We start from the raw sequence: 27,947 nt of genomic DNA on the forward strand, positions 1-27,947 counted from the left end.
AAGGCCCTTCTGTGCTTTAACATTGATCAGTTACCCAGTTTTCTTTGGCATAATCACTTAACCAAAATCATACCTATGAAGCTCTACATTAGCCAATACATGCGTCTGTGGTGTGAGAAATCAAGAGCATGGTTGCCTTTGATGGTGCGGCTGGGGAGAAATTTTGGGGGAAGTGACTGTGAAAGGGCAGAAGAGAGCTTTCTAGGGTGATGGAAATTTTCAGTAACTGGTTTGCGTGTGGTTCATATGGTATATGCCTTTATGAGAACTACTCAAACCTTTCATTTATGACCTGTGGATTTCACTGTAAGTAAATTACATCTCACTTATAAAAACAGCATGCACATTCATTTATTACTGCCATTACCAACTATTAACCATTGAAGATCAGTTCTGCAAATTGAAATATTGAGATTTGGAATATTAAGATGACTTTGTTAATATTTGACAGTGATGAAATCCAAAATAAGATGTAGAACACAGCCACTATTTTATGTGAATTGCTTTTTCAATTCATCCTTTGAATAACACTTCTTTAGTGTGTGGGATGTAAAACAGTTTTCTTCTAAGTAGTCTACTTGATATTCAATAAAAGAGGGATAATAACATTACTACACTTTGGTTACATGCTTTTGGCTGGTTTTTATTGTGTTCTATTTCTAAGCCCTTGGAAACTTGGAATCTGTAAGCAGTCTATTAATACACTGTATTCAGTGGTGTTTTATTTAGAATGAAGAAAATTGGGTATCATATTATCTGCTTCTTCCATTAAGTGTTCTTTATTAAACACTCTTCTGAGGGACATCCACATTTAGTGTCAATATTGCGTTTCAGTCATGCTGTATTATAAGACATTATGAACTATAATTATATGATGGAACCACATATTCATTAGTAAGGCAGTGACCACTATAATGGAACATAATTAAATGGAGAAGAGCTGTTTTTCAGAGGTGTAGTGAAAGCATGCAGATGTCCTCTACTTTTCATTTTGAAAGTAATACCTTACAATTACATGGTACTTTTTATTGTTCATGGCTTTTTTTGCACATATTATATAATTTTATTCTTACAAGAAGGCCCAAACTATTTTATAGGATTAAGATTTTGAACATAGGATGATGACATGATTTGACAAAGATCACACTTCTGTAATCTAAATCTTTCACTTCATTCAAAACCTCGTTAAAAATTGTGTATCCTCTGTGAAGCTGTCCTTCACTGCCCTCGCTCTTAAGATAATTTCCCAGTTAAAAAAAAAATCCTAAGCAATTTCGTAGGCTGTCCATACTGTACTATTACCATCATATCTGTCTTGTACGTGTTCTTAATTTTTTTATGGACACATTTGATGTTTTCCTGACCATATTGTAAATTCTTCTGCTTTTCTTCTGCCTTCCCACCTGAGATGTCCCTGCCAGATGAACATTAGGTACTTTATGAATACTTTCCGAACAAGGGCTGCCCCTAAAATTAAGTTGTATCATATAAGAAAAATACCACTAGTAGTATGTGGCACATCATATGTAATAAAAGCTGGTTGGGTAAAATCACTTGAGAATAATGTGAGCAAATTTATTATATGGTTAATAGAAATTCTACATTTTCAGAACACAGTTTTAATTGGAATCTTTTCTTTCTGTAATTGCATTAGGGCTTTCTGAGTTCTAGTATAAAATTTTTAGAATTTTGTAAAGTCTGTTAGTGAACCAACGTGGTGTGGGAAAACATGATTCATGTTGAGATCAGTTGACCTGTACTTGAGACTCTGCCACTTCCTGGCTTTGTAAACTGGGATTCGCCTCCCAACCCCCACCATGCTGTGAGGCTCCAATGAGGTGTATGTGGCCTGTGGACTAACAAGGTACATACAATATGATAAGCCCTTGATAAAGACAGCTTTCATTATTTTCCCTTATCTCATTGGTATCCATTTTATTAATTTCTTCCTTTTAATACATTTTTAAGTAATATGAAATTATGTATGCTTTTTGAAGAAAGAGAGAAGTATAAAGGAAAGTAAGCAAAAACTCAACTTGATGAAAGATGAAGTACCTTTAATTTAATGAGATCCAACTTTTTATATAAACCTTATTAAAATAAGTCATTCTCATTTTTAATAGTTCATTTTATTATCCAATCTTTGTTATTCATGCGTTAATTTGACAAACATTTATTAAATGAGAGTTGGGCATCTGACACTATTCTGGATGTTGGAAAAAGGTAGACTCCCCGTCTTCATGGAACTTGTGTTCTTTTATGTTGTTGGAGAGGAGGACTACAGTAAACACCTAGACAAATATATGATATGATGTGAGAGAGTGTTAATGCCCTGATCGAAATTTACATGCATGGATTAAGAGTGATGGAAGCTCTTCAGAGAGGGTGACCAGAAGAGGTCTACCTAAGGAGGTGACATTGCACCACAAATCAGAAAGGAGTGAGGGAGCAAGTTGTGTGACCGTCTGGACACATGAACGCAAGGCAAAGGTATAGGAAGTTCCCTGTAGGTTCGGCACATGGAATAAAAGCCATGCATGTATGTACTATGTAGAACTATCTAGCTATCCAGCTTTCCAAATACCGTGATCTTACTTGGAATTGGGAGGGCTGGTTAGATAAAATTGCTTTCTCCGGCTGTTTAATCTTGATCTTCTCCTTAACCTGGGTTGCTACCATTTTACCTACTGCTCTGTGGTTAGTAGCTTAATTAAGGCTTTGATCTTATGCTAATATTTTTTTTTTCTTTGCATACAGAAAAGTCTTTTTATAACCCAGACCCTTAACCACTGGGAGGAAGCACTGCTCCAGAGAATGTTTGAAATAGAAAACTGCTCTAGTTCTAGAAAGTAAAGACATTTTCCAGCAAGGGCAGGTTTAAAAGGAGCTGCTAAGCTGGGATGGGAAATAGGAAGACTTCCAGAGTCATGTCTTTATGGTGGAACATCATTCGGTTTCAGATGAGTTATTATAACAGCTGATGGATTTATTCAAATCCAACTATAAAAATATGTTTCAGGGAAAATAATAGTTTTTGGATTATCCATTTTTGGCCTCTATTATCATAGAACATTGAGCTGATTTTAGTAGTCACAGAACAATTAAATGGCTGTGAACAATTATTCACAAAACTCTGAATCAAATGTGTCTGTTTTCTCTTATAAATGCTGAGAATGTTTCAGAAATGTCTGATATCTAAACAACAAGAAAATTCAAATTACCATTTTCTTATATGTTCATAAGAGAAAAGCATTTCTAATAAAAAGAAAGAATAAATATAACTTTAAATAAAGTAAATACCAACAGACTTAAGTAAATTTCAATCAATATTCTGTTAAATCTCTTACACCTGCTATAAATTCATGTAACTGCTAGTGCTTGTTGAAACCAATAGTGTGATCACCACAATAAAATTATTTCTGAATAGGGCAAAATTAAATTATGGTCAGCACAGCTGTCGTGTTAGGTTGGTTAATTCCTTATTGCTTTTTACTTTCCTGAAATGGGCGATAGAAACTTGGCTCACTGGAACAATCAAAGAACAAAGCAACATATTCCCCAAGCATTCCCAGTTACCACTCGCAGTATGCATTTGCTATACCTGTCTTTTAGATTTTTTTTCTTGAGGGAATTAAGGTTAGTAAAAATATCTATGTAATCATATAATGAAAGAACCTGAAAAGTTGACCAGTCATTCTTTCTAAGCAGCCCCTTCCTTTTTTTATTTTTATTTTTATTTTTATTTTTATTTTTATTTTTATTGAGATGAAGTCTTGCTCTGTTGCCTGGGCTGGAGTGCGGTGGTGCAATCTCAGCTCACTGGAACCTCTGCTTCCCAGCTTCAAGCAATACTCCTGCCTCAGCCTCCTGAGTAACTGAAATTACCGGCACTCACCACCATGCCCGGCTAATTTTTGTATTTTTAACAGAGACGGGGTTTTACCATGTTGGTCACGCTGGTCTCCATCTCCTGGCCTCAAGTGATCCACCTGTCTTGGCCTCCCAAAGTGCTGGGATTACAGGCATGAGCCACCGTGCCCAGTGTTTCCTTTCTTCTTACTTTGTACTAAGCAAAGATGACTTCCATATTTTCAAATTATCTCAATACACTTTGTACACAAGTGCCAATTCTGGCTGCTGGGTTTGTGTAAAAGACACAGAAAAGCTGAATTTGTAAGCATTAGGTTGTTCAGAGAATTTATATTATAGTAGGCTTTTTCATTGAATACTTTCTAGTCAATATTAACTAATTATGGTTGAGAAGTAGTACAATTTCTTGTTTTGCAATGTTGAGGATTAATCACCTCTGATTTATCTCAACAGTTTAGAATTAGAAGTTTTTCTGTGGAGGAATGGATACTAGAAGCTTTGCATGGCTGTGATTTATGTAGTGTCTGACTTCATGTTTTTCAAGCTGTAATAGTTCACAATCTTAGCACTTCTCATCATCACCAAGCAAATCCAGAAAATACAGCATTTTTAATTTGAGGCCTCTGAGCTGGCTGTACATGGAAATGTCAAGTGAGGTTTGTGGCGACCATGTGCCACAGGCATCTGAGAATGTGGTATGACTGAGTGAACCCTCCCATTTCATTGACGACATGTGTTACAAATTACTATGGATCTGGCCTCTGGATTTTAATTCCTTGGTGACAGGATCTATATCTGGGGGAAAGAATTGTCTGGGCTAACTTTCTGTGTAGTAATCATTTGGATTAAATGATTATTTTCCATTCAAATCTAAATAAGATGCAGACACTGTGGGTGCCAAGGATTTATGTGTGAGTCAGGGGTAAGAATAACAAAGGAGCCTGTTCTGTATTAGTGGTGAGAAAGCATCTCTTGGAGGCAAACACGTATACGTACTCGAATCAAGTCTCGGATAAAGGTAGTGGTTAGACATCGATGGCTCAAAACCATTGCCAACAACCAGATGTGCCTCCCTGCAGTCCGTGTAATGAGCAGGGGGAGGGATGTGGAAATACTCAATTGCTGTGATTGTTTAAGAACCACAGACAATGAAGCATTCTGCCTCAAGGCTATTCTGATAGAAAAGAGGGGCTGACTCAAATCCTGTTGCCTCAATTTTGTCCTAACTTGGAAGTTACCCTTATATATACATTTTATCGTGTTTTTTGGCTTATGCAACTAGCAGTGTAATAAAAGGTCTCAGACCTTCAAAATGAAAACTTCTGCCTGGAATATGCCACTTTAGGAAAAATTTAACTTCTTTGTGCACTCTAAGATGTATTATTGAAGCATTACCCTCTTACACTTAAATTGATTCCATATCTAGATAAGATAATGAATTTTCAAAGGCATTTTACCTTTCAGCAATGTACAGATAATAGTTGTTACCAGTGGCTTAATGGTAATTGTGGTCTGGACCATTCAGATTCTCTTGTCATCTTTTATATATTTTCTTTTTATTTGTTTGCCTGTCGATCCTGTAGGTATTACCATGGTTTACATTCTTCTCTTAGAGCTGACAGCTTTTCTTCTTCTTTTTTTAATAAAAATCTCATCCAATCTTATTTCCATTTCCCCTTCTCTTGGTTTACGCCCTGAGACACTGAGGGAAAGGAAAATTCTTAGCCAGATTCTTAGGCCTTAGCTTAAGGCAGAGCTCCATGAACACCCACGAAGCAAAGGCCACTGTTGGGAAAGGAATGGAGACAGCCATTCTTTTGCATCCTTATTGCTTCTTGTAGGACCTTAGAAGTGAGAAGCAGCAGTCAGGCTGGAGAACGTAAATTGTCATAGTGTCAAGGAGGATCCTTGGATACAGCTATTTGTGGTCAGTGTAAGGAACGTGTGTATGATACGAATGATGACATTTTATCAGCAAATAAATAAAGGAGAAGCCAAATTCAGGAAGAGACGGAAAGAGCATGATCCCTCATTGAAAATGATCATGTTTGTCACTAGCTTGTTTCCATAATCACCTCAAACATTATTGCTTTCTGTGGATTTTGAGTAATGGTTTTCTATTCAAATTGGATGAAGGAATGGGAAGTGTATTGGCTAATGTATATGTCTTCCCCAGATGAGACTGTTTCTTCTTAAAATAAAGGTAACAATCCCCCTCACAAGCTCTTTTTATAAGTGTTGTGAAAGGAAAGCTAAAAAATCATTAGTTTGAGGATTGGATTATGATGCTAGAATTCAACATGTAAGTGTTTTTATGCAATCTTTGTATCCCCACTTGCAACTAACTTTATCTTGGCAATTAGTAATCTTCTTTTGCGTTATTTTAAAAGCAAGGGCCTATTGGTATGACAGTTAGTAGGACATACTGTATTACAGAAGAACCTGATTTGGATGCTAGAGCAACCAGCTCACCTTTGGTACATGATTTGAAAGCATTTTCTGAGAAAGGAAAACTTCCATTTTGAAAAGTTGTTATTTTGAAACATATCTGCAGTATCTTAATTTTATCTGTAAATAAAGAGCCCAAACGATGCTGATGCTATTCTGTCTTATCCTGAATCCTTTTCCTGGCTGCTTTTCAGTGTGTTTGTGACCAGCTGAATTTTATAGTTACATGTTCTCCAGGGGTTGTGTGTGTTGACTTACGGCATTTTCTCATGTCAGGAAACAATGTGATGAGAACCATTCATGGGGTGGGAGAGATGATGACCCAGATGGTACTCAGTAGAGGCTCCATCTTCCCCATGAGCGTGCCAGATGTGCCACCCAGCATCCACCCGAGCAAGCAAGGGAGCCCCGCCGAGCATGAGGATGTGACTGTGATGGACACCAAGCTGAAGATCATTGAGATTTTGCAGGTGTGTTGCCTAACAGAAGCTAGGTGACAAAGATGTGATTTTGCTTATTGGTTTAACTTCTTACCCTTTTTGTTCCAAATCACTGTGTAAATATTCTGAAATGCAATCGATATAATTTTATTTTTTTTAAGTTAATGACAAACCTGGTAAGAAATATCACAGACACTATTTAACATATGAATCACATTTGTCCCTTCCCATTAAATATACTAATGATAATATCTAACAATTGTGGGGTGCTTTGAGGTTGATAAACTGCTTTCATGTGTATTAAAAAAAAAGTTAATATTGACCTTGATTGAACTTTACCTTCATTTGAGAAGGATTTCAGAGCAAACAAAGTTATTGATTCATTTCCAGCTCTTTTCCTATTTGTAACTGAATTGAACATATGATTCTGTATATCCAGATTTATTGTTTTAGCAAGAAACACAAATAAAATTTTGTTTCTTATTAACAAAAATTGTTAATCATTGGTTTTGGTATTTTATATGTGACAATCTCTGTTTTTGTTTCTGAAGGACAAGGAATAACTAGAAAAAATTAACCTAGTGTAATGCCTAATTTTAAGAATTTAAAGGAGATAAATTATTATTCCATGCCCATTGGTTTAGTGAATAGACTTCCCATTACTATAGCTATGAATTCTTAGCAGTTTGTAAGTTTGAAAATAACTTTTTTGATACCTTAATTATAGCATTTATTCCAGATTTGGAGAATGGAGTTTGACGTTTCCAAGTACCTATTAGGAATCTGGGTACAGTTTACTGTGTCTTTTATCATAATTTAATATAGACCGAGCTACCAGAAGTGGGTTAGTAGTCCTGGAAGGGTCTGTACGTTGTTCATTTAAAGTAATTAGATTTATAATCATAAAAGGTTTCACAGTTCCTCTAGGAATTTCAAAGGCCGAATCCTGAGAAATATTGGCAGGCCTCCCAATGCTGTGTTCATGACCCTGAAAAATCGTTTAAAGTTTTCCTGTTCTTAAACTGAGAAAGGTAGCGATCACCTGACCCGTGGACCTATTGAGCCCCAGCTTACCGTCATCCGACTCATGGGACAAACTCTAAAATATGTGACCTCATTTTAGCCCACATTTACAGAAAAGAAGCATTAGAAAAACAATCTCCAGCAGCTAAAAAATGATGAGATGGAGCTTCTACGGCTTGGCTGGGGCTGATTCATTTCTGCAGCGTCTCCTTGAACCGCTGTTCACTCTGATTTTCTGTCCCTGTGGCTGCGCTGGCTTCACCATGCCCGTATGCCTGAATACTGTTTCTGAATGTCTTTCTTGGAATGGCTCTTCGAGAATTTCTTTGTAGCCCCACTCCTTGGTGCTACAAGGACTTCAAGGTCCTGTGCCTTGTGCCACCTCCTCTCTTCCCCTGGGTCTTCTTTTTTTTTTTGTCCCCCATCACTTTGTAGATCTCTCTCTGTCCCTCTCTTTTCATTTCTCTCTCATTCTCTCTCTTTCTCTTCCTGGCCCTTTCTTAACTCTCTTTCTCTGCCTTTGTTTTTATCCTTCACTTTCCTCCTTTCTTTCTACTTTCCACTTGTTTTTCCTGAGTAGGCATATTAGAGAATGAAAGTTTTAATTTTGATTATGTTTATGGAATACAATGCTGCATGTAAACATCATCAACTGAAAGTTGGTGTTTCATTTGTTTATGATTTATCCTTTACTTTTTAAAATAGGATTTTAAACACCCTTCCCTGTGAAGCACCTGCAGTCCAGCTCTGCCCCCTGCCTTCTGCTCATGGCTGCCAAATCCCATACCCTTTCTCAGTCCTTTTTTCCCATGAGTTATCTCCTGCTCTGCACATCCCTTTGCTACCAAGAATCAGTTCAACCAATATGTGTTGCAGCCCTCACCACACGTTACTAGGAGTCTCTGGTGTTTGCTTTCCCCTCTAGACCGTAAGTTCTTGAAAGGCACGATTGAGATCCTTGGCACCTTTTCATGCCCTTGGTGCCTTCCTCAGTACCTTGTTTAACACATGTCTGGTGAATTAACCAGCTGAGTACAGCTGACATGGAGGAAGTTTCCATAAAAAGCATAAAAGTCTAGCCAAGGTGGGGTGGTGAAGAGAGAGAGAGAGAGAGAGAAACTGAGACAGACACAGGACAGAGGGAGGGAGGGAGGGAGGAAAGGAGGGAGATTGATTCAGGTTATGACTGGGGAACCAGTGAAAGCTGCATTAAAAAAGAATTTAAACTGGACCTTGGAGAATTTTTTTTTTTTTTTGAGACAGGATCTTCCTGTGTCACCCAGGCAGGAATGTAGTGGCACAGTCTTGGCTCACTGTAGCCTTGACCTCATGGGTTCAAATGTTCTTCCACCTCAGCATCCATGGTAGCTGGGATTACAGGCGTGCACCACCATGCCTGGCTAATTTGTTGTATTTTTGTAGAGATGGGGCTTTGCCACGTTGCCCAGGCTGGTCTTGAACTCCTGGGGTCAAGCGATCCCCCATCTCAGCCTCCCAAAGAGCTGGGATTACAGGAATGAGCCACTGTGCCCTGACAGAGGATATCTTAACATGTAATTATTATGAAGTGGAGGAGAATATTCAAAGTAAAGTGGACACTGTGAGCACCTGTGTGGAGCCAAGAGTGGAAGTGCAGGCACTCCAGTGCTGTTAGAATGGGAAAGAGGATGAGAGAAGGGGCGTAGGAGGAGGGAGGGATGGGACACAGGTGGTTTGGATAGAGATAAAGTTAAATGATGCCTTGTAATGCCAATCTTCCTAAAACTTGGGTGACCACAAAAATGTGACACTTTTGAGAATGTAGGGGCACCGTTAATAATTATGCTGAAACAAAAGGTCAAATAGGGCCTATCTCAGGCAGACAGGGACAGATGGTACCTATGTAAAAACCCCTCCTTTGATCTGCAGCACATCCCAGCTTTTTCTTCTTTGATTTCTGTTGTATTTAGACCACATGATGTAGCTCTCAATAGTTTCCTAATTATGCTAACAGTGCTATATTTTTTTCCCCAACTCGACTATTGGCTTTTTGAGGGCAGTAGGCTTCACCTGTTTGCATTCCTTGTGGTACCTAGCACAGTCTGGAGCCTTGCTAGGTACTTAGTTTCTATCCATGCATCCATGAATGAGAACAATGACAGCAACCCAAACCCAAGAAAATGCAAATACCAGTGAGGAAAATCTGTGGTGTATAGATGCTGGTACTTCAACTGTTCTTTTAGAACCTGGCTTTAGGACTGATCATGGTATAGTCACAGTCATACTGTTGTAGCTGAATTCTTGCCCTACTGTGTAAGAAATGAGGGTCACACCTTCAACAGTCTCCTCCCAGAGACAATGGCACTCTGCAAAGTGTTCAGTGAAATGACATCATCATTACCTCTTCATCCAGACCCCCATGGTGCCTCTAGCTGGAATATTCAGAGAGCAATCATAGGGAGTCAAATGTTCTTTCCAAAAATGGCTTAGGGATTTTACTGACATTAGCTAGTGGAAATGAGTTCCCTTACTTAGTCTGAAGGCTGACAAGCATGTGGCAACTGGTGTTAAAATCTTCTAACTAGTTCCTTCGAAAGGTTGATACTTCCACTGGTATTGGTGTGTCGTGAATTGCATTTTTAAATACTATGCTAATGAAAGAAATTTATGTTGTTCTTAATCTTTCTTATAGTTTATCCTGAGTGTCAGACTAGATTATAGGATCTCATATATGCTGTCAATATATAAGAAGGAGTTTGGAGAGGACAATGACAATGCGGAGACATCTGCCAGTGGATCTCCAGATACTTTACTACCATCAGGTATCTCTTTGTGACAATATTTACTCTTTGTATTTTGTTCTTCTGAGAACTTGAAAGTACCTATCATATTTTAAAACATGATTATATTTTTTGTGCTTTTATTTTTTATTTTTTTATTATAATTCAAGTTCTGGGATACACGTGCAGAACGTGCAGGTTCATTACATAGGTATAGACGTGTCATGTTGGTTTGCTGCATCCATCAACCTGTCATGTACATTTGGTATTTCTCCTAATGCTATCCCTCCCCTTGCCTCCTACTCCCTGACAGGCCCTGGTGTGTGATGTTCCCCTCCCTGTGTCCATGTGTTCTCATTGTTCAACTCCCACTTATGAATGAGAACATGTAGTGTTTTCTGTTCCTGTGTTAGTTTGCTGAGAATGATGGTTTCCAGCTTCATCATATTTTTACGCGACAAAAATGTAGATATAATCTCCACTAATGACATCAAAGAACTGAGACAGATGATGAAATAACCCTCTGAGAATGGTGTGGAAGGTGTTTGCTGTTGTTTGTTGCTAACTCCTATGAATGCCTTTTCCTTGTAATCTTCAGGACTCTATAAGATAGATGCACTGTTCACTGTGTCATTATACAGAGGAGAAAACCAAGGTCAGAAAGGTTAAGTTACTTGCCAAAGGTCCTGAAGGTAGTGGCACAAGGATTCTCTCTGAGGTCTCTCCAGCTCCAGAGTCCAAATCTTTCCAGCATCATGATGTTTTGGTGAAAATCCAAGAGAAGTTTTTCTGCCAGGATCAAAGAGCAGTGTGAAATGTAGTTATCAGGATAGGTGTTTTGAAGAGAAGCCATTGCCGGATCCAAGAATAAAGACATGGCATTCCCCAAAGACCTGAATGTGGTTGTTGGTATCATTTTGTGTGTGTGGATTTTTTTTTTTAAATTTACTTTGTATGGTTATAAGCTGGAACTATATTTCAATTTTCATGTTTAAAAAGTGTAAAAATGCAGCTAATTTATCTCTGAGCATTGGAGCATAACAACAAAAGAGCACAAATATGATTGTAAAAATTTTGTGACTATTGAAAGGACTTTAGAAAAACTAAGAAATATTAAATTACCATTTTTTTTGGACAGGTCAGGCCAAGTCATTGTAGGCTGAAAAGTATGTCTTATTGAAGATTTAGCCAGCTAATGGAATTCTTTTCCTGAGAATAGGATTTGTACACAGATGTGAAACTTCCTTCTAACTGCCACCAATGTGACATTAGGAACTCTCCCCTTTTCTTCGTCCATCAATCAGTTAGGAATGATTTAGTGATTACAAGCATGTAGTTAAAATGGATACTAGACCAACTGTCCTGCTGTCTGAATCATTAGTCCCATCAAAAGGCAGCCCACCTCTGCAGAAGGACTTGAACATGCCTAAGCAAGACTTCTCTTCTGGCACGTTTGCAATGGTGTTGTTTTTCTGCTTCTCAGAAGTATAGAACCCCAAAGGGCTATTTCCAGGAATGATATGGCAGAACCAGAAAGTCTTGCTGGCGGTTGCATTGACAGTAGCATAAAAATTATTGACTCCCAGAGGCCAGGCTTCTGGAAACATGAGCTTTAAGTGTTAGTAAAGTACCAGAGGGAAAGTCTAGGGGCACCCCAGAAAACCCTTTCTCTCTAATTTACTTGATCTCTTTCCTTTTTTTGTACCAGTAAGGGATACCTTTCAGGGAGAATTGTTTTTCTATTTTTATATCTTACTGTGTTTCTTTTTATGCTTTGGAGATGACAAATAAATGGTGTATTTTATTATTTAAACATGTTACCTTGGCTAGGTATTACATGGTGGCTCACACCTGTAATCCCAACACTTTGGGAGGCTGAGGGGGGTGGATTGGTTGAGCCCAGGAGTTTGAGACCAGACTGGGCAACATGGCGAAACCCCATCTCTACAAAAAAATACAAAAAAATTAGCCAGTACTGGAGGCACATGTCTTTGGTCCCAGCTCCTCAGGAGGCTGAGGCAGGAGGATTGCTTGAGCCTGGAAGGTCAAGGCTGCCGTGAGTTGAAGTTGTGCCACCGGACCCCAGCCTGGGCAACAGAGCGAGACCCTGTTTCAATAACAAACAAACAAACAAACAAATGAAAAACCCCATGGTATCTTAGGAAGGATATCTTCAAAATGTTAGTGGTGTGGGACAGTAAGGAATCATGATTGGTTCACATAGAAAAAAAAATGCCCTTTCCCACAAGAAAAAGGGATGGAATTTTAGTACTAGTAAGCTTAGGTAAAAAGACCATGGTGTTTGGAAATAACCATATAATAACAAGGCTCATTGTATGTATATTTTGATTCTTTAATTATCCTCCCATGTTATCACTCATTTAAATTATATGTAAGTATGTGCATATATGTGTATATATGATCTATATACACACACACACTTCTCCAGATAAGAGGCACCTTTGTAACTGGTGCTTTCTGATCTTTTAAACATATTTTTGATTACAGCAATACATTAGTTTAAAACATAGTTTACATTAAAAAATTACATTGATGTCTTAGTGGAACTATATTGTGATTTTTTTCAAACTGTCAATTGACTTAAATTTTTTTAATTTTTAATTTTTGTGGGTATATAGTTGATATATATATTTGTGGGGTATATGGAGTATTTTGATACAGGTATACAATGGGTAATAATCATATCAGGATAAATGAGGTTACCTCATTTGTCATCACCTCAAGCATTTATCATCACCTCAAGCATTCATCTTTTGTGTTACAAATAATCTAATTATAGTCTTTCAGTTATTAAAAATGTACAACAAATTATTATTGACTATAGTTACTCTGTATACTAGATCTTATTCATTCTATCATACTATATTGTTATAACCGTTAACCATCCCCACTTCACCCACCCCAGTACCTTTCCCAGCCTCTAGTAACTATTATTCTACTCTCTATCTCCATGAGTTCAGTTGTTTTAATTTTTAGCTCCCACAAATGAGTGAGAATATGAGAAGTTTGTCTTTCTGTACCTGGCTAATTTCATTTAATTAGCCAGTTCCATCCATGTTGTTGCAGATGACAGGATCTCATTCTTTTTTTTTTTTTAATGGCTGAATAGCACTTCATCGTGTCTGTCTACCACACTTCTTTATCCATTTGTCTGTTGATGGACACTTAGGTTGATTCCAAATCTTAGCTATTGTAAATAGCACCTCAGTAAACATGGGAATGCAGATATCTCTTTGTTATACAAATTTCCTTTCTTTTGCATATACGCCTAGCAGTGGAATTACTGGATCAATTTTTAGGTTTTTTTGAGAAACCACCAAACTGTTCTCCATAGCAGTTGTACTAATTTACCTTCCCGCCAACAGTGTACGAGGGTTCCCTTGTCTCCAAATTCTCACCAGCATTTATTATTGCCTGTTTTTTGATAAAAGCCATTTTAACTGGGGTGAGATGATATCTCATTGTAGTTTTGATTTGTATTTCTCTGATGATCAGTGATGTTGAGCACCTTTTCATCAACCTGTTTGCCATCTGTATGTTTTCTTTTGAGAAATGTCTATTCAGATCTTTTGCCCATTTTAAAATCAGATTATTAGTGTTAATTGACTTTTGGGAGAATAAAGAAATTAAGACAAAAATATTTTCACATCAATTGGTATTAATATGACTATTATGGCTCCTAATTAAAATAGGATAAAGAAGAGATTTTACCATTTATTTTTGCAGCTATTGTTCCTGATATAGATGAAATTGCAGCTCAGGCAGAAACTATGTTTGCGGGAAGGTATAGTAACATTTATATATCTTTATCTTACTTGTGAATAAGACTTTACTTAGAATTCTGTTGATACTTTGATATTGCTCACTGTATATCTATTTATTTTTAGACCCTCTATTGTTGCTAACATAATTTCTGCCAGAAATGAAGCTGCTAATTTACTCTAGAGGAGAAAGCATAGCTTTTCTTTAGGTCAGGTGAAAAAAAAAAGGACAAGAGAGATGAGATCAGTGTATTGAACTTTCCTCTGAATTCTTTGCTTTTCTTTCCTCAAATAATGACAGCCCAAGAATGCCCTTTAACTCCCCTGGTATAAATATCACCGCATCTTGTAAAACATTGCTTCCCTGAATCTTAGATATTTGAGGCAAGAAAGTAACTTCTTTAATGTTATTATCATTAACTTTATATGAGAGAAATAAAGCTATTTTTTGCCAGTTGGAAATACCCATGATTAAATAAAACAAGACACCTTTGACATGACTAGCCTCCTTTGCCATCAGGAATCCTGCCATTTATTGTTTTAATATTGTTTCTTTCTTCTTCAGAAATGAAATTAATAGCGATCAAAAAGAAAAATTAAAACATTTAAGCTACAAATTATTAAGCTTCTGGTGCTCATTTTTATTACAGACCTGACATGAGAACCTAAAAACAATCTGTACAGTAGTCTTTCCTTATCTGCTAGGGATACATTCCAAGACCCCCAGTGGATGCCTGAAACCACAGCTAGTACCAAACCCTGTATACACTGTGTTTTTGCCTATATATACAGACTTATGATAAAATTTAATATATAAATTAGGCATACTAAAAGATTAACAACGTAACTAATAATAAAATAATTATAACAATACGCCAGCATCACCACTCTTGCACTTTGGGACCATTATTAAGTAAAATAAGGGTTACTTGAACAAGCACTGTGACCCTGAGACAGTCATGTGATGACTGAGACAGCTACTAAGCGACTAATGAGGGGGGAACACGTACAGCGTGGAGATGCTGGCGAAGGGGTGATTCATGTCCCAAATGGGACAGGCAGGATGGCACAAAATTTAGAACTCGTGAATTATGTATTTCTGAAGTTTTCCATTTCATATTTTAGGACCATGGTTGACCATGGGCAACTGAAACCACAGAAAGTAAAACCACAGATAGAGTTGGCGAGGGTAGTGGGGGCGACTACACTAAGCATCTTGTTGCAGTTTGTGTTGTTGTCATTGGAAAGACAAACAGGAATTAAGAATTAGGAGCACCAAAAAAGGATTTTTATCTGTAGTGAACATTTAGTTTAGTTTTGTTGTTGTGTTTTCCTACTGAAGAATTTCATTATTCCCTAGGAGAATGAACCAGTATGATTTCACCTTGAAATAGACGGACCTTCTGTTTTAGTGGAACCTCACCCAGAATCCTCCTACGCCACACCCGTGGCTGCTCTGGTGATGGTTCACGCACATGCGTGCTGGCCTTCCCCACTCCTCCCCACCTGTCATGTAGGGGTCTGTAGGGCCCCTGGGGAAATCAGTCACTGGTGTCCATCCAGCCTAGCACAGCTCCTCCCATAAATGCTTTTGGATTGACGCAGATGCCCATTTTTTGTCTATGCTGAGGTGACCAACTCATCCCAGTTTGCCTAGGAACCCGTGAGTCTTGGATAAACTAGGAGGTTCGATCACCCCTGCTTTCGTGGACAGGCACAAGCTTTTCTTTGTGATTGTTTCCTCATCAGTTACATGAGGAAAACAAAGAAAATATTTTCCTGTTCACTTCCTAATTTGGAAAAACAAATGATATACTTCTGAGAATATGTATACAATTCTAATACTGAAGTGTAGATGTTATATAAATATGAGTCACTTTAGAAATATTTTTGGTTCTATAGAAAGGAAAAAAACCCAGTTCAACTTGATGATGAAGGAGGCAGGACATTTTTACGGGTCCTCATTCATCTGATCATGCACGACTACCCGCCTTTGCTGTCTGGAGCCCTGCAGCTGTTGTTTAAGCACTTCAGCCAGAGGGCGGAGGTTTTACAGGCATTTAAGCAGGTAAGATTGGAGGGCCCTCAATACATTCAAGGTAAAAGCTCTGAAAGTGTTAATAACATCCAACCTGACTTCATGGCTGCAGGGGTAATGACACTGTGTGGCTTTTCCTGGAGACACTTTCAATTTTTAAACAGAGACATGGCCTTGTCTATGCCAGGACGTGATCTATTTAGAAGGCATTCCCCACAAGTGATTTTTTAGTTAATGTCTTTAAAACAAATGAAAGGCACCAAGATTTGGGAAGGCACTGGGAGATAACAACATGTTAGGAATTTTATTACCACTGCTATTATTTTATCCTTAAATTTTACTGATGAATTTGGGTAGGAGCACCAATAGCCCTGAAATAGTTATTTTGTGATTGAAAACTGCATAAATCCAAAAGAAAGGAACTGGTATGGATCTAATGTTTTTCTCTGTGGTCTTTGAATAAGACATCAATCTTGAGATTATTAATTAGTAATACTTAAGTGCTTATATATGTTTCACTATTTATTTAACATAATAGGGTATTGATCATTTAGGCAGTTTTACAGGAATATGTTAAAAGAATATGAAATAAAAGGGTAGTTCTATATTAAATACATATATGTATATGTCATATAATACATGAAAATTATAAGAAAATAAAAACTTGTATGATGAGGTTTAGATTGTGTCTATTGATATTTTCTCCCACTTATTTTTGTTTCTGTCTCTTCTCAAACAGAGTCTCAGAAAAATTAACTTCAGCAGTGAAAATAAAGTTAGGGTGTCTTTTAATATTAAATCACTTTGAAAAGTTTTTCTAGGGCTCAGTTAAAAAATTCTAATATGTGAAAATACTGGTTAAAAGTTCACTCTTACTTCCAGGTAGGTTTTCATAGTCAATATACATCTAAAATATTCATAAATGTTCTAGAAATAGTGAACTTCAACTAAGAGATTGAAATTATTCTGTTTTAGGTGCAATTACTGGTGTCTAATCAAGATGTAGATAACTACAAGCAAATCAAGGCAGATCTAGACCAGCTTCGACTGACAGTGGAGAAGTCTGAGCTATGGGTTGAGAAGAGCAGCAACTATGAGAACGGAGAAATAGGGGAAAGTCAAGTGAAAGGCGGTGAAGAGCCAATTGAGGTTCGTTTCAAGATCTATTTTGAAATCCTCCAAATGATATCTTTTAAGTCAGATATGTGACCACATGCTCTACAATCAAAATTGTTCATAAAGAAAAATTCTGTTTTGAGCAACAGAGCACAAAATTTTCATTTGCCAGGTTGTCAGTTAACTCCATAAACTGGTACTTTGGTTAGCTCTTGTCAATTTCTACCACTTCTTACCTCATCTATCTAGTGTTTCACTCTGTCATTTCCACTGTAAATTCTAGAATCCAGCAATCAGGAAAATAGGAAGGAGTGGAAGGAGAAAAAAGGAGTGGACTCTGAGACCTGTGGGGAGAGGTGAATTTTTGTGGACCCTTTCGCTGTGGCCATTTTTTTGCCAACCAGTAATTAATTCCTATCATTATGCATATCCTTATATAATATATAAAAATATCTAAATAGAAGACCAATATGCTTTACTGCCTGTATGAAAATACCAAAAGTCTAAAGGGTGACTGTCGTCTTCTGTTGTATTGGCTTTTTTAGTGTGTTAATTAGTTGCTGTTTTCACATTTCACTAAGTACATATGATCACTTAAAAAATGTTAAATACTGCTTTAGTAGTCATGCTTAGATAAAGCAGACTAGTACCAATATCATAACTGTTAATACAAAAAGTTTTGTAAATGACTGTCTGGTGTTTTATGTAGTTGTTTTTTAATCTGCAGGCATATAAACCCTTTTGATGGGTTTACCTGCCTTAGCTTTTGTGTTTGTTGGAGTACCCAAAATATTGTGAAGTGAAAAGTGAAAACAGAGCAAGAGATAATTAGAGTAATCAAAATGCTTCTGAAATGCTTTGGAAGTTTGTGACAAGCTACTGGAACGTGGGCTTCATTGAACATTCATGTCTACTGGGATTTCCTTTGCAGCCCTCACAGCCACAAGTAGATGCCCTTTATTTCCCTTTTGGCTTTTAAGTTCCACATGAGTTTATCTTATTGGCAGAAGCTGAATTGAATTTAGGACTTCAGCTGCAGGGGAATTTGAGAAACCAGCTCTGTGATACAGAGGGACCCTCAGGGGTGGAAATGCTTGCTGAATGCCAGGTAATAATATGCATCATAGAAAGGACAATGTGTAGGTTATTAGCATGGGTTTTGAAATCAGACACCCCAGAATTTGCCTCTTGGTATATGTGTGACTTTGAGCAACTTATTTTCATTCTCTAAGTTTTATTTTTATTGACTATCAAATGGATATCATCATGGTAGTTTGCTCCTGGAATTGCTGTAAAGATTAAATGAGGAAATCCTATGCACCTGGTAAGTGTGTCAGTTAATATGGCTTCAGTGGGAAAATATGAACAACATGAAAATATATACGATAAGATGACATATTACTTACCAACAAGTCAAGAAGTAAGACTCCAGCTTTAATTCCTTGCCTCAGTGTTGTCATCATGGATCAATTGGCTTAGTTTTGAAGCCAGTCTTTCTCCTGACGACATCATGGCAGTAGCATTCTAGATGTCACATCTGTGCACGACAACATCAAGAAAGAATACCTATTTCTGGGTCTCCTGTTTAGGGGCAAGGAAACATTTCTTAGACATCCCTCACCTTATTTCATGTCTCTTTGGCCAGAACAGGGCCAGATGTTAAAACTCTATACCAGTGGAGTACAAGATTAGTTTAGATTAAGTAAAAGATGTCCCTCAAGCTAGGATACACCACCTTGAGTTACATGGGAGAAGGAAAGATGGCTGAACAAAATTGGATTCTTCTAGCAGAGAAGAATAAGAAAGAATGTTGGTTAGCAACCAGCAGTGTTTTTCAACATTAGCAGTCAGTCAGTGTTTGTTGTAATTATTATTTGTTTTTATGGGTATCACACTGTGTTGTTTACTATGGTGGATATGGAATTATGAAATTTTAGAGTTACAAGATCCTTGTAGGGATAATCACCTCCAATTCCCTATGTGATATATGTGTTCTCTATCTCTAAATGTCTCACCTGAGTGACATTATTTCTTCAAACAAAGCAAACTTCTGTGGCTGGAAATTCAGTACCACCTGAGGTAGCATATTCTGTTGATATTAAGGTACAGCTTAAAGAATAGAGTATTACCAGGAAGAAGTTGATGTGGTCCCTCCCTATATAACAGAGGAAACCACTGTCATGAATTTAACAATTTCCTTGCTTAGTAGTTTTATCATGTGTCTGTATTTCTAAAACATAAGAAATATATGAGGAATATTTATTTAGCGTATTTTGCACGTTTTCATTGTTTATCCCTGTTGATGTATAACTGCAACTCATTCATTTTCTCTAATATATATTATTACATTTATGCACATGTTTATCCAGTTAGCTGTGGATGGACATTTGGGCTCTTTCTGGTTTGGGTGTTTTAAAAGAAAATTTGCTACTAAAAGCAGTGCCGCTGTGAAAGCTGTTGTATGTCACCTGGTGCACATGTTCGGGAGATTTTTCGGGATATCTACATAGGAGTAACACACGCAGTATGTTCCCCTCTACCAGACAATGCCAGTTGTTTTCCCTCCACTAGTGTACGAGCGTTCTCCTACTCCCCATCCTTATCATGGGTGTTTTCTCACTTTCCCACTTTTGATCATTGAGTACACTTGATATATTATCTCCGTTGTGATTTTCATTTTGCTGAATGAGTTATGAGGTTGAGTTTTTTTTATGTTTATTTGCCATTTTACTTCCTCTTCCTGTTTAGATAAAGCTAAATTCTATACAGGCAAATAGTTAATTCCTACCAATTCATGTGTACCTATTAATAAGGTTAAAAATACTCACTTCAAGTCAGGTAATGCTATAAGTTCAAACTTGAACATGATCTTTTATTTATTTTTTTTCTTGCTTTATTGTGTTCATAGGATTTTCTAGTACAAGGTAAAATAGAAGTGGTAATGGCATCCCTGTCTTATTTCTGATTTTAAAGGGAATGGTTCTAATATTTCACTATTGAGCATAATGTTTACTGTACATTCTTTTATAGATACCCTTTATGGAGGAGCACATTCTGTTCCTAGTTTACTTTTTAAAAACTACAAATGGTTATTGACTTTAATTAAATGTAATTTATGCATCTATTAAGATTATATTATTTTTTATTTAATCAGTTCACCTAAATGACATAAATCTTAAATAGAGCTTCTACCATAGTAACTTTGCATTCTAGGTTTAAAATATCTTGGTGATTTGGTTTTACATTGCTAGATTCTGTTTGCTAATACTTTGTGTAGAATTTTACATCTGTGTTGCCAGTGACATTAGCCTGTAATTTTTCCTTCCTTCCTTCCTTCCTTCCTTCCTTCCTTCCTTCCTTCCTTCCTTCCTTCCTTCCTTCCTTCCTTCCCTCCCTCCCTCCCTCCCTCCCTCCCTCCCTCCCTCCCTCCCTCTCTTTTACTGTTCCTATCAAGCGGTAGTATTGAGGTTACACTAGTCCCATGAGCTATAGAGTATTTGTTTTTTTGTGTGTAACATTAGAATGATCTGTTCATAAATGTTCGGTAAAACCTGTCTGCAAAACTGTCTGGGCGTGATATTTACATTGTGGGAACATTTTGACTACTGATTCAATTTTTTAATGATTATAAATTCATTCAAATTTTCTACTTTGAGTTAATTTGTTGTGCATTTTTCTAGCCATATATTGAAATCTTCAAATTTATTGGCATAAATTTGTTCATATTCTTTTGCTATCTTTTACGTTTCCACTGTATTCATAGCTTTATACCCCTTTTTCATTCTTTATATGTTTTGCTGTGGCTCTCTTCTTTTCTCTAGCTCTATCCAGCTCAATCTTTCCGGAGTTTTATGTACAGTTTACCCTTGAACAGTGTTTGGGGGATGGTTAGGGGTGCCAACCTCCCGCACAGTTGAAAATTTGTTTATAGCTTCTGACTCCATCAGAACTTAAGTACTAATAGTCTACTGTTGACTGGAAGCCTTACTGATAACATAGACAGTCAATTAACATATATTTTCTGTGTTGTGTGAATTATGTAGTGTATTTTTACAATAAAATAAGCTAGAGAAAAGAAAATGTTAAGAAAATCATGAGGAAGAGAAAATATATTTGCTGTCTATTAACTGGAAATGGATCATCATAAAGGTCTTCATCCTCATCATCTTCATGCTGAGTAGACTCAGGAGGAGGAGGAAGAGGGAGGGTTGGTCCTGCTGTCTCGAGGGGGGCAGAGGTAAAAGAAAATCTGTGTGTAAGTGGATCTGCACAGTTCAAATTCATGTCGTTCAAGGTCATCTGAATTTTACTCATGTTTTAAACATAGTCTGTTTTGGGGTTTGTTGAGATTCTGGATTTGTTTGCTATTTTATTATACTTATCCTACTATACTCTATCGTTTTATGTTGAGAGACTTTTCGATTTAAAAAAAAATTGGTAGTATAATTTCCTTCAAAGGAGCTGCATTCCCTGAGTTTTGACAAATGATATTTTTTATTTTTCAATATTAGATATTAAAAATTTTTCCATTGCGAGTTCTTTGTCTTAGAATTACTTGGAAGTGAGTTTTTAAATTTCTACATGCATAGGCAAATTTTACCTTTTTTGTTAATTGAATTCTTAATTAACTTGTGACAAGATAATTTAGTTATTATGATATCATTTCTCCAAAATTCACTGAGATTTGCTTTCCGATCCATTGTGCATCCAGATTTTGTAAGTGTCCAATGTGGCCTGAGAAGAATGTGAATGGATGTAGGATTCTTAATAGATGACTGGCAAATCAAGCCTATTAATTGTGTTTAAATAATATATTGAATATTATTTTTATTTTCTTGACACATCAATAAGTGAGAGAGATTTGTTCACATTTCCCACTACAATGGTAGGTTTATCAATTTCCCCTTGCATTTCTATTAATTTTTACTCCACGTGGTTTGAGATTATATCATTAGATGCCTGTAAATTTGAAATTATTATATTTTTACTGCAGAACAAAAAGGTTTATCAACTGTGAATTATTTCCCCTCACTTCTGATTATTTTATTCCATGTCTTCTGGCTTTCATTGCTGCTGTTGAGAAGTTTGCTCTGTTAAATAGTGGTGATTTAACTTTGAAACTCCAGTTAAGTGCTTGTTAAACTTTATTAGTGAATATGTTACTATACAGTACATATCTGTTCATTTCCTTTTTATATTTTCTCTACCTATGACTTTGTATGGCATATGGATAATTTCTTTAGACTCATCTGAATCTCTCTTCAGGTCTGTCTTCTTTGCAGTTTTCTCTACCAATTTACTTTTAAACTTCAGCCACTCTATCTTTTTCATACTTGAAATTTCATTTTTTTCAAACCTGAAATTTGATTTTTTTTCAAATATATTTGGTCATTTTTGATCATGCTTTGTTTTTTTCTATTTTTTTGTGATTCCCTATGACTCTTTTAGGGTCTGCATGTAATAACTCTGAGATCCGATATACTTGAGATTTTCTTGTGATCCTTACTCATGTTGTGTTTCATTATATTTTTGATCATGTTTGATTGTGTGCTCATATCTTTTTTCAAATTGACTTCATTTTTAGAGCAGTTTTAGGTTTAGAGAAAAATTACACAGAAAGCACAGAGTTCCCATATAGTTCCTCTTTTCCTCTTTCTTTTTCTCTGATTGTTAACTTCTAGGATAAGTGTGATACATTCATTATAATTGATAAGCCAATATTGACACAGTATTTTTAAATGAAAATTCATTATTTATTAAGGTTCATTCTTTGTGTTGTTTAGTTATGGGTTTTGACAAATGCATAATGTCATGTATCCACCATTGCAGTGTCCAACAGAATAGCTTCATTGCCCTAAAAATTCTGTGTGTTTCACCTATTTGTCTCTCCCTATGGACCCCTGAGTCCCTGGCGACCACTGATTTTTTAAAATAATTTCTGTAGTTTTGCCTTTTCTAGAATTTCATATAATTAGAATTATACAGTATATAGCTTTTCCAGACTGGTTTCTTTCACTTAGCAGTATGTGTTTAAGTTGTTCCATGTCCTTTTGCAGTTTAATGGCTCATTTTTTGTTATTGCTGAATAATAGTCCCTTGTACTATTTATCCATTCACCTATTGAAGGACATCTTGGTTGCTTCCAGATTTTGGCAATTATGAATAAAGCTGCTACAAACATTTGGGTGCAGGTTTTGAGCGCCTATCTTTTGACATTAGTCCTGGGGTTGACATAGGGTATGTTTTCCTCCTTAGAGTATTTGTGATTGCCTTTGCCTATTGGCAGGGGGCGCTGCTAGCCTGAGACCACATTACTCCCTTCCTATATACCTGTTTTAAGGCAGGAGTCTTGGGTTTAGCTCCCCAAACTAGACACTTGCTCAGAGTTTACTTAGTCTTTGGGTTACAGATCTAGTATTGTCATTTGCCTTCAGGGAAACTTATCTTGTGCCCTTGTTGCTTGGAGCTCTCTGTTCCGGTTTCGGGTTACATTTTTCCCTTAGAAGATGGAGGGTGGGGTCCCTGGGAGTTGTCCTTTGTTTTCTATGGGCCCAGAAATGCTGTGTAAAGTGTACATTTCAGTCCCATTGCTTTCATGCTCACTTGCCTTTGTGCACACTTGAATTTCTCCTTTCTGTTCTTAAAGTTTGGTATCTGGACTCAAATCTCATGTTCCATTTGCCCTCAGAGAATGAACACGCTTCATGAACACCCAAAAAACAGGGTGATGAAGTAGTTGATTAAATACTGAACTATGTGGTACAGAAAAAGGAGAGATCAGCATGGGCCTGATGACTGGAAGAAGGCCCCACTCCAGATTCTGCACATAGGCCTATTCTGAAGGATTGGGAGGAGTTAGCTAACGTATTCAAGAATAATAAGAGAAGTAAAGTTCAAGAATAAGCGATTTGTATTTGCAATGGCTGGAAACAAGGAGCCTGTGAAGATTCTTGGGTAGGGAGGTGGGCATACTATTTTGGAAAATTTAGTCTGACAGAATCCAGAATGCTACAGAAGAACAAGAGGCTGGCTCTTGTACAAATTCAGGTGGGAGCTTCTGAAAGCATGCAGTAGTGAGGTAGCAGTAGAAATGTATGCAAATAAGTGGATTGGGAAGCCAGGAGAATGGTATCTATATAATGGATTAATATAAGGGGAATAAAAGTGAGAAACTATGAAGTTACTAATTTATATACAGCCAAATAATCTGTATTATGCAATAACCCAGCAGCCAAAGATAGTGGCAATGTATTGTAAACAGGATGAAATGTATCACAGTATCAATGGAAACAGCCAGTAGCAGGCAGCACACACGCTAGCAGGCCAATACAAACAATACTCCTTTGTTGTTTAGTAAATCTTACAAAGGCTGTAAACACAGCACCATCAGCATTGTTCTGAAACAGCTCATAATGGTCTAACTTTGTGCCTGCTTAGATATCAGAAGACCAGATAACTTTAATGTGATTATTCATTTTGAGAATAAAAAATATCTCCATAACATAAAAGTATGAGGGAAAATAAGTGTTTTCCCTCAGTGGTAAATTTGGTATACTCTGTTGACAATAAATTCCCTCAGTGGTAAATTTGGTATACTCTGTTGACAATAAATATGAATTGATGGTCTGTCTACTAATCCTAACAAATCTCAGTTTATAATCCAAAATTATACCATTACCATACTTGATCTCTTATAAATAAGGAGAAGGGGATGGATTTGGTCATCTATTAAGCCCACTGCGTCCCTAGAGCCTAGGAGCTTTATTATCTATTGTATAGTATAGTTTTTCCCTTTATTAAACTTACCGTCCCCAGCGTTAAAAGATTGTACCATCATTTCTGAAAGCTTAAAGGCTAAAATATAACAAGTTGACAATATCAGTAGCATTAGGAGCAATTACTAATTCATCACTTTCAAATATGCATTGACTTCTAAATATAGGAAGGAGAGATTAACTCAGGAAACCATACCCGAGTAGGTTAAGTCAGGATTACCCTTTACGTTCATCCACCGCTTTATTTAGGGTTGAGAAGCAGGTCACATGGGCATTGCAGTGCTTCAAAGGAAAGTTCCTCCTCATGTTGTTTATTTTGATTGTTAATTTTTCTTACAGTGATTTTGCTTCTATATTTGTGTGTATACCTATATTTATCTCTATATCTATCTACTCACTTATATATGGTTGCCAGCTTCTTTTTCTTTACTGTTTTTTAGAGATGGGTCTTGCTCTGTCACCCAGCTAGAGTGCAGTGGCCCTTTTTAAAAATTTGACTTAGACTCTCACTGATGTAAAGTCTCATGTTTAAACTATCTACCTAGTTTTTACTTCAAGGACTATATAGTTCATTTTCAGGTTATTTAATTGGTTCTTTTTCATATTCATCTATTCTAGATTCATATCTGTCTGTTTTTACGTCGTAATTATTTTTGTTCTTTTAATGGATGTGTGATGTAAGGAGCAGAATTAACTAAAAAATGTCCCTAGGGGCTCACTCTGGGTTGTCTGGACAACGAGGTGGCTGGGACTGTTTTTGTAGAATGAGGAGTGCCTCTCTTCCAAGGGACTGTGTACTGATTTTGGCTTCTCCTAGGACCTGTGGCTTCTGCCCCTCAGCAGGGACAGTTCAATTTCTATGGGCCACAGGCTAGTGTTCAAAAGATTCCTGTAAACAACAGGCACTGCCTGGTACTGGAACAGTTTCCGTGTCCCTTTATTGAGAAGGTTACGCTCCAGCTTGCCCCATAGGTAGTTACTGTGGCATTGGGGGAGTGGTTGCTTGGAAATCTAGACCCACACTATCCAGCAGGGCACCCAGCACTCCTGTGTGGGGAGATGGGAGGAGGGGGGACCTGTGCCTTCTCTTCTCTTGCTATTGCCTGACTTGTAGCCTGTCCTTTCCCTGAAAAGGCTATCTTTCCTTATCCATGCTGAGTGATGCTGTGACATCATCCTCAACACTATTGCATGGCACATGGCAACCACAGAGGTGCCCACCGGGCATGAGGGATGCTATTCCTCACTATCTCTATGATTATTTAAAACATACCTACTTACAAGGCCTGTCAGAAAAGCTCTTGATTGTTTATATTTCACTGGGCATGATATAATATTATTATGAGTTTTTTACTTGACTTTTTTAGTATTGATGTTCCTCATAGGAGTTTGAATTATAGTTTGCAGATGTATCTTATTATTTATTAATTATATTACTTTATTAATTGTGAATTAATTCCTGCTTTCCCTCCCTCCCCTCTCTTTCCTCTTCTCCATTGATTTTTCTCTCGTTCTCCCTGAGCACACTTTCTCTATCTGATGGTTTTTCTATTACCTCCACATCTCATTACTTTTTAAAAGCAAAAACTGTATTCCATTCTTTGCCTGCCACTTCTGATCTTTTTTCCTTTGATGAAGCAAGCAAAGTTGCAAATCCCCCTAGCAGGATATATATTAAGAAGCTTCTCCTTTTCCAAGTGTTAGTATGAGATTCTCTGCAGTGGGAAAATAGTTCTACATAAACTTGTGTCTTCAGCTAAACTTGTGATTGATTAGTTGACTTTTGACACAATCTGGTAGAATGTCTAACCCCGATGTCCTGGGACAGGAGCAGTCCATGTGTTCTAGACAGAATCTTGCAGCTTGACCTGATCAGTCAGGGACACTATGGTAATTTCATGAAGAGCTTTTATTCATTAGTTTTGAACAGTGCTTTCCTGAATTTTCCTTTTATGGAATCTGTTTTCTTGTCTCCAGTTTCTATTTTTGCCTCCAACCTAATTGTATAATTTATTTATTTGTTTATATCACTATACATATTCCCATACGTATGTCTGAGCTAATTCCACTGAAGGTGATGATGACAGATGAGTTTCAATTAACAAGCCCCTTCACAGGACAGACATGTGAAAAATAACTTTTGGTTTATACTAAAATGCTTGTTTTACACATTCTCATCCTATTTGGTTATAATATAAATTCTTAAATGTAACAATTATACTTCCAGAATGTGTTATTTCAATTACTTGGTTATTAGATCTTTTTTATGAGAATTTTTCCCTTCTCATTTTCTAACCACATTTAAATTGATACTGTTGGCATAAGCTTACTATTTCCCTTCATGCTATAAATAAGTTAGTATCTTACTTTTTTTTTTTAACTTTCCCATTTGTTCTTTTTTTTAGACAGGGTCTTGCTCTGTCATTCAGGCTGGAGTGCACTGGTGTGATCACAGCTCACTGCAGCCTCGACTTCCTAGGCTCCAAAAATCCTCTCCTAGCTTCCTGAGTAGCTGGGACCGTAAGTGTGCACCACCACGCCTGGCTAATTTTTGTATTTTTTGTAGGGATGGGGTTTCTCCATATTGCCCAGGCTGATCTTGAACTCTTGAGCTCAAGCAAGCCACCTGCTTTAGCCTCCCAGAGTGCTGGGATTACAGGTGTGAGCCCCTAGGGGCACCTGGCCTCCACTTGTTC

The 27,947-nt window shown here is 37.0% G+C and overlaps 1 protein-coding gene across 3 annotated transcripts in view; it reads left to right on the top strand.

Moving 5' to 3' along the window:
• LOC105492154 (inositol 1,4,5-trisphosphate receptor type 2) overlaps nt 1–27,947 on the top strand; it is a 493,933-nt gene that overhangs the window by 183,078 nt on the left and 282,908 nt on the right. For all 3 annotated transcript variants that reach the window (XM_071072009.1, XM_011759132.3, XM_071072008.1), the window contains 5 exons: nt 6,595–6,788; nt 10,453–10,582; nt 14,288–14,345; nt 16,225–16,390; nt 17,336–17,509. In XM_071072009.1, the coding sequence (XP_070928110.1) occupies nt 6,595–6,788; nt 10,453–10,582; nt 14,288–14,345; nt 16,225–16,390; nt 17,336–17,509 (722 nt within the window). The remainder of the gene's footprint in view (nt 1–6,594; nt 6,789–10,452; nt 10,583–14,287; nt 14,346–16,224; nt 16,391–17,335; nt 17,510–27,947) is intronic.

The sequence above is a fragment of the Macaca nemestrina genome, chromosome 10 (genome assembly GCF_043159975.1).
Source record: "Macaca nemestrina isolate mMacNem1 chromosome 10, mMacNem.hap1, whole genome shotgun sequence".
Taxonomy (NCBI): Eukaryota; Metazoa; Chordata; class Mammalia; order Primates; family Cercopithecidae; genus Macaca; species Macaca nemestrina.